Here is a 7,742-nt window from a genome sequence, read left to right on the forward strand (position 1 = left end):
GTAAGTCTGGTCAGTTGATTCAATTTACCACCAAAATATAGTAAAAAACCAGATTGAAATGCAGTAGCCAAAGCAGCCCATGTCCATCAGAGCTTTTCTCTTTGCATGCACCCAACCTGCTGAGGTGTCAGTGGGCTGCAGCACAGGTTTTCCCTGTGGAGCACTGTGGAACTTCCTCAGCAGGGGTTTCTTCTCCCTTCATGGAAGGGAGTGCCACAGCCTGCATTAGCCCATGGCACTAGCAGGGGTTTTCCCAAAAAACCCAGGCTGATGAATGTTCAGGTGGACTCTGTCAACCTTTATTCTCTCAGGGAGTGATAAGTCCTCCAAGGTCTTTTTCTTTTTCCTTGAAGTGAGCACAGTAAATTCTCCTCAGTGTGAAGATTTCCTTACCCAGGGATCTGCTATTATGACTTGCCTTCTGGATAGCTTCCTTCTCCTCTCCTCCATAACCCAGGATCCTTCCACAGGGTCCAACCCTCATGTGGAAATCTGCCTGTGTTTCCACCTCACCTGCCAAGTGCTCCCAAGTGTTACTGTGAATCTTGCCTGGTTTTGTGTTGCCCTCTTCTGCTTCTTTGCTGTGCCTTCAGTAATTTTCCACCACTGGCTGCAAAACAGTTGAACCCAACTGGTTCTGCTGGGCTTCAAACACCCTGCCTGTTCTGCCAGAGTACATTCCCTGGTTAATTAGCTCCATTGTCTGGGCTGGGGACAGAGAGTTCCTTCTTGCAGCCTTGTCAGCAAACATTCTCACACATTTTGAGGCATTACACAACACAGCAGTTTTCAAAGAATTACCGTGATGGCATCCTTTATCTATAAATTTCAGAAGCAGGCAAAACTTTTTGCCAAGTCTGCATCCTGCTTGGTGTTATGAGCACCACCTGTAATGACCTCGACAGCTGAGGTTTGGGGTTGTGGCTTGCAGGCTGTGGTAGTTTAAAAACAACCACGCTTGTCCTCAGAGAGGAGGATTTGGGGACAGAATGACCATGAAAGTTGTCTGCAGTCTGCTCGAGCCACACTGGAAGCACGTGGGTCTGGTCTGTGTTGGAGGATGCCCTTATATTAATGGATTCTGAGCTCAGTCTCAAGGAACTGGGTGCCTGTAAAGAATAAGGCTGTTCTAGTTCCTAAGGCTGTGAATCATTTGATGAATCCAAGTCCCTTCCCATTTCAAACCTAACAGAAGCACGTGTTCAATACAGCCAATCCACTGAGGGGTAGCTTCACACAGACCTGAGCTATTTCTTGAAAAAAAAAGCTTTACTCAAGTGCTTACTGCCACACACCATCAGAAAAATATGTTTGATACCTGTCTCAGAGCTGTAGCAAAGGTTTGGTTTTGCTCCAGTGAGAGTATTTTGGATTTTTCATGGGCTGCATCACATCTGTTGCTGTGTTTGCAGAACCTGGTGATGTTCCTCAGTGTTCTGGTCGACTGGATGATCCCTGACATCCCCAAGGATATCAGCCAGCAGATCAAGAAGGAGAAGACCGTGCTTGTTGACTTCTTCCTGAAGGAGGAGCACGAGAAACTGAAGCTGATAGAAAGCTTCATGGCACGAGACAAGAGGAAACGCAGAAGCGGGACCAAGAGCAGAAGGAGCCGGGCTGCCAGCTTCTCCCAGCTAAACAGGAGCCCCAAAGGCAGCTTCACCTCCTTTAGCTCCCAGCACACTGTGGTGTGACCCCCCCTGGGGAAGGGGAACCTGCTGTGCTTACCTCTGCAGCACCTGCTTACTGAGTGATGTGATTCCGAACCCGGAGCAAGGGAGGGACAGACGGTCAAGCCAGGGACAGGGAGCAAAACAGGCGGCTTGGTTTTGCTTCCTTGGAAACTCCATGTGCAAGGGACTCTGTTATATTTTATCTGCTGTCTGGGCTGCAGCGTTTCCAGACTTTCTCGGTGCGAGATAAGGGCTATCTTGTGGCTGTAACTGGTTTTTTGTGGTGATGTGACTTGGGTAGATGTGCAGGAATTCTCCCAGCTCGTGCAGTCCCCGCGGTGGGACCGCAACCATCCCTCTCCCTGCAGACACCCCGTGGGGATGGGGACGCTCCTGCTCTCATATCTCTACCCCTGAGCAGGTCTGACTGGCCATGGAGAAGTGCACACAGCTCACGGTCTCGTTGCTTGTAGCTGCCAGCGGGTGGTTGGCAAACCCGTGGAGCCTCAAGGAGTCATTGTGCCTTCCTGACACACACTGTGCCACCCCTGCAGGGCGGGCAGGGCCACTGGTGAAGGCACAGAGACCTGGGAACACAAGGCATTAAAATCCCTGTGCAATTGCATCCAGATGTCTTGTGTTTTGCTTAGCAGGAGCTGCAGTGCATGTGCTGGTGAGCAGGGAGGCCACAACAAGTGCAGCGGAACGACTGAAGCTGCTACAGCCAGGGAAGCTCCTTGTTGTTCGTTGTCCTGAACACACACACACAAAAAAAAAACCCCAAAACACCCCAAACAAACCCCTGCATGTTTGATTCTCCTCTCACTTAGGCTGGGAAGTCAGCCAGTGTCAGAGGAATCACGCTACTGAACCACCAGGGTGAAGCTGAGGAGTGAGAATGGAGCGAAGCCCTGTAAATCATGTGGCATTTTCATGTACACCGGGCGTTAAAGTAACAAAAATTGCTGCTGTTGTGATTTACTGTAAAGTAAAATATTTTGCAGAACTGCATATTCACTAACCGAGCTGTCACCTACAAGCATTTAATGAATAACTTTGTTCTGTCATGAATGAAAATTAAACTTTCTTAAAAAACTCTCTTTCTTTTGCTGTGGGCTCTGTCTCCTACCCATCTTGGAATTCAGACTCAGGGTAAAAGGTTTTCTTTCCACTTTGTCTTCTCAACAATACTCTCAAAAATGCAAACCAGAAGAAGTGCTCCAGTTTCAGGTATTCTGTAGGATTACTCTTTAAAGTTACAATCATATTTTATATATTTCTGAAACCTAAGATTTCATTGTTCTTGTAGATGAAAAGATTTTTCTTCTATGCCATCTTTTGTATTATGAGAGATTTTGACATAGTAGTGTGGTGGGGTTTTTTTATTATTTTATTTTTTGTTGTATTTTGGTTTGTTTTGGTTTTCTAAATTTGGTGCCTAAACTGAAGCAAATCAAAATAGGAGAACTGTTTCAGGGTAGGCTGAAATTGAAAAAAAAAAAAAAAAATTTTGGACTTTCATTTTTAAAATTTATTTTCAGGTAATTTATCCCTCCTATATAGAAATCAAATTTGAAATGATAACATCATCTTTAATAAAATTGCAAATGGTGAACTTTGTTGAAAAAAAAAGTCTGACCTCTTCAAATGTTTTCTTCTTTTTCCCTGTCAAAACTCGTTGAATTTTAAGTGAATTCAGACACAGTTCTTCCCCTTTCAGAATGTGGGAGGGCGGGCAGAAATGGGTTTAGAAAGAGACTGCAGACAGGTTACATGGCACCCTCCCCTCCAGTGACTTGTTTGATGAAGGATATGCAGAGTTAAGGGTCTTCTTAAAATAGAACCATTCTGTACACCCCCCCCTCCACCCAGGAAATACCTTTTTAAAAACTGTGAGTCACTGAAAACCAGTCAGAAAATGCCATCCCAAAGCCTACTGCATTAGGCTGGTGTTACACGGAATTTCCATAACAAGCGACCGAAAGCGCTTGCAGTGGTCCAAAAACGATAATGTGTTTCTAGATTTCCGAGCAGCAGGAACCAGAGAAGCCAGCAGATGTACACTGATGCTCTGCAAGCCCTCCTGAGGTTTCTAAATTTCACCCAAACAAGGCTGGGAAAGCGGCGCGGCGGCAATCGCGGCCGGCGTCCAGATGGGATCTCCCGTGGTATCCCAGACAGGGACAGACAGCTCAGTTATCATCTCTATCTGTAGATGTGCTTTCTGCTTTTCTCTCAAACTTGAGAGTTTCATTCACTGGGAATTCCTGCGTGTTTGGTACCTGACTCAGGTGCAGTCCCCGAGGGTTGCATCCTTTGTTACATTTCTATGGCAACCTCTGGAATCTCCTGGCACTGCTTCCCATCGGCTGCTGTAACTGTAGATCGCTGATCAGGTGTGTTCATTCACCCTCAGTTTCTAACTTATCTCTTTCAGACAAAGCCAGACTTTATCTGCTCCCTTTTTTTATCAGCATCCTACCTGTAAGTCTACCCACAAAGCTCCCCCTCGCCCTAAGCTGTGTCTCCGAGGCAGAGAGTGGCTCTTCCAAGAGAGGTGCGTGGAAAGCTCTCCGTAGGGACCAGGAGAACAGCAGTGCAAGCAGAAACACAGAGGTAAGAAAACCTGTGAGCTATTGTCACTCCTTGCTTTAGCAATGAAAACTAGCTAAAATCTCGGCAAAAGAAAGGGGAAAAAAATCCACCAGTAAGCAGAGGATGAATTTCTGCACATATAGTGCATTATTTCACAGCCCTTTGGGCCACTCCAAATATGAAGTGAAAAGCCCAGTTAAAACAAACAGGCAAACAACTGAAAATCAAAATGTCTTGGTGAGGAATGATTGTAACTGCTCATCTAATCAGAACAGTGCAAATAGGAGGCAGCAAAAGGGAGGGATGGGCTTGTTGGAAGCCATAGCATGGATATAACTGAATGTGACCTTGTAATTATCAGGCAACATAAAGTGTGTCCACGTCTCTGTGGCCCAGAAGAAACCCGTGGCCACTGAGAGACTTTGCTGCTCCATTTCCTGCAGCTTCCCCTTTGGACTCTCGGTGCAGGGTAGTTTTAAAGAGCTTTCAGGAGTTATTCAGGAGAAGAAATCTCCCTGGGTCACTCTGTGTTCAAATGCCATCAGGTGGAGAGTGCACCCAGATGAACACTCTCACAGTGGTTATCCCAAGTTTAAAGAGGGCTTTCAGGACCTGAGTGAAGCTGCAGGAATGTTAATCTTTTCTGTCACGTGCTCTTCAGGCAGACCTGCCCAGTTTTTTTAATCATCAGCACCAGGTACCTTTCTTTGTGATGGATTTTCATTCCTCATCCTTCTCAGCTTTGCTATCTAGACTTCACCTGCAATTCAAGCTTTTGTGACTCTCAAAGCCTTCCTTTTTCCAGGAAGAAAAGGGTAGCCTATGTGGAAGTATGTCTGTTAAATTACTGCTTGGAAATACTCAATTCACCATGCACAATATTTACCACTGTTAGCAATAAACTCTTCTGACTACAATAATATAACATCTGTTGCTGTTATGCAGTCTCACCCTTTAATTAGGCACAGATGGTCTCTCTATTCCCCGTCTGGTCTGATTATTTTGCTTTTGAAGAGAAAATATAAGCCAGTATTGTTTGTGACCCATCCTTTGTAGGTAAATTCCTCCATACCTTATCCTGGGTAACTTATGTGCCCAGTAACACAAGTTTTTCAGATGCAACAGTGCCCTTATTACACTTAGAGGCAGGGAGAGAGGAGGAGGAGGAGGATGTACACCTGAACTCCCAGGTCTTACCTTGCGAAGGCCATCAGCCCCTGGTTCATGTGAAAGGCCCACAGACGATGGAGGCTGAAGAATATTTTTACCAAAGAAAGGAGTACAGAATCCGTGCTCATTTTGCCCTGTGTGCGTATTTTTCAGGGAAGTTTCCCTGCATTACTTATTTTCTAGATGTGTTTTAATCTGGACTTAATCCCTCAGTACTACCAAAACTCTGAATATTCCCATCCTCTACCCATCATCTGCAAATGTACTCAATTATTAATTGATTATTCAATTATTAATAGCTGTGTTAATTAACAGGGTGCCTTACTGCCTCTTTCACACCCCCAGTGGAATTGTTAAAATCAACCAGATTGATAATACACTTTATTTATACATAAAGATCTGATAAAATCTTTTTATTTATGTGTATTTTCAGTTGCCTGTTGACACAATTCTGCAGCTTCTCCTGATTCTTAAGAGAGTCACTGATAATGACTCCTACTCACACCTACAGCGTTTCCAAGCTATTTCCAGTTCCACAGATGCGGTTTTAATGATCAAAATGATTACTATCAAAGGATTATATAGATGTCATTGATGTGGCCACCTGAGACAAGATCCCCAGATTCAAACCTCAGTGGAAGTCTTTCTTTTGGCTCCAGTGTCCCCTCCATCAGAGAGCACTTTCTCTGTGCAACTCTGTGTGCATCTTTCCACCAGTTAGAGAAATGTGTCAGTAGTGAAAAAAAATGTGCATCCACAGCAGACTTCCATTGCTGTGGTCCTGAATGAATCCCACTCTGGAAAATGTGTGCAGCCAGCAGTTTGGGATTTGACCCTGCACTTTCCTGGGATGGCATCACTCTTCAAAATCAGCTGGCAGTGACTGGTCAGCCTTGTCAGAGTTGGCTTTAGTAAATTTGACTTTCAAAACTCTTACCACTCTGTGCTTCCATGTGGCATGGGCTTAAGGCTGACACAGCTACTGGTCAGATTGGGAAGCTGTGATCCTTGAATTAAAATATATAAAGGATATTGATCTGACCCCAGGTTAAATCTATGCAGTTTCTGTACCACAGGCAAATTCTCCCAACAGGTTGCCTGTTATCAAATGTTGTAGTGTTTGATTTCAGCAGTTTCAGGGAGAGAATAAACAAGGAAGCAACACGATCCAACAGCTTGGAAAGGATCCTGCAGCCCTCTAAGTGAACCAGGCATTTTGGGCAAAGGCAATGAAAGCTGTGCCTTTAAAACTAGGAGGAGGCGGGTTGGGAAAGTGGAATGGGGGAGCAGGAGAACAGGTCCATGAAGGTGTAAGAAAAAAGGTCCCTGCACACTGTTTGCTGGTAGATACAGGCATTTCAGAGCTTACCAATCTAACATTCTAATCCACAGCCTCATTCTTTGCTGGAGCAAACTGTTCTCTGCTTAAAGGGGAAAGTACAGGAGGAAATCTCAGCCCTGCCTGAATCTGCCCCACAAGGTGAAATCTGTTTCTTGAGTGATTCCTGACTCCTCTGAGAAATTTTATGCACAAAAGGCAGGAGAAATTCAAGCAAAAATCTGTGGGATTTTTGACTGCACAAATACAGAGAGAACTTCCAACATTTTTTACGCAGTGGCTAAACAGAGACCACCAACCTGATGAGCTCATTCTCAACAGGATTATTTTCCAAAAGCTTTTCCAGTGGCCACTTCTTTAAATAAGGGACAAACAAATATGACAATAATGACAATAATATTCAGTCTTACAGGTGTGGTTTAAGCTCTCCTCTGGGATCTAGATTTTTAACTTCTTTTCCATCTCTTATGAAGCTTCTTTTGCTGTTGTTGGCTTTCTGGGTTTTTTGTTTGTTTGTTTGGGGTTTTTATTTGAGTTTTCTTTGGGGGTGGTGGTTTTTTTTAATTATTATTATTTTTTAAAATACAGTTACATATGGCTGGTACAATTCAGATCTCAGCGAAATTTCACAAAACATCCTTCTGTTGATGCTGGGAGAGGGTTTTTACTTCTAGTTGTTGTTTGGCTACATCTAATCTTTTGAGAAAAAACAACATATTTTCATGAGAGTTTGGAAACACAGAAGGTCAGTAAGGACAAGAACCTATGAGGACATTTAGATCTAGAATAGTATTCTTACTGCCAGAGCTCTGATTAAGAGCCTGAAAAGGGAGAAGATTTAGTTTACAAAATGTGGATTTAGCTATAAAACTAAAATAAATCAACTATAAAGACTGGATTAAGAAGTTTCTCTTTTTTGTCTTTCCCCCAGCAAGAATAAATAAATATACTCATAACATGTTTTA

At 43.9% G+C, this 7,742-nt stretch overlaps 1 protein-coding gene across 1 annotated transcript in view; it reads left to right on the plus strand.

The window, feature by feature from the left end:
* The window catches only part of ANO2 (anoctamin 2), a 94,068-nt gene extending 91,861 nt beyond the window's left edge, over positions 1-2,207 (plus strand). Inside the window, exon 22 of the mRNA XM_027901294.1 lies at positions 1,413-2,207. Coding sequence (XP_027757095.1) covers positions 1,413-1,694 — 282 coding nt within the window. The 3' untranslated portion in view covers positions 1,695-2,207. The remainder of the gene's footprint in view (positions 1-1,412) is intronic.
* Positions 2,208-7,742: the final 5,535 nt, after the last annotated feature.

Source organism: Empidonax traillii, unplaced genomic scaffold, assembly GCF_003031625.1.
Source record: "Empidonax traillii isolate 1590-97213 ecotype Southwest subspecies unplaced genomic scaffold, ASM303162v1 scaffold770:size447908, whole genome shotgun sequence".
NCBI lineage: Eukaryota > Metazoa > Chordata > Aves > Passeriformes > Tyrannidae > Empidonax > Empidonax traillii.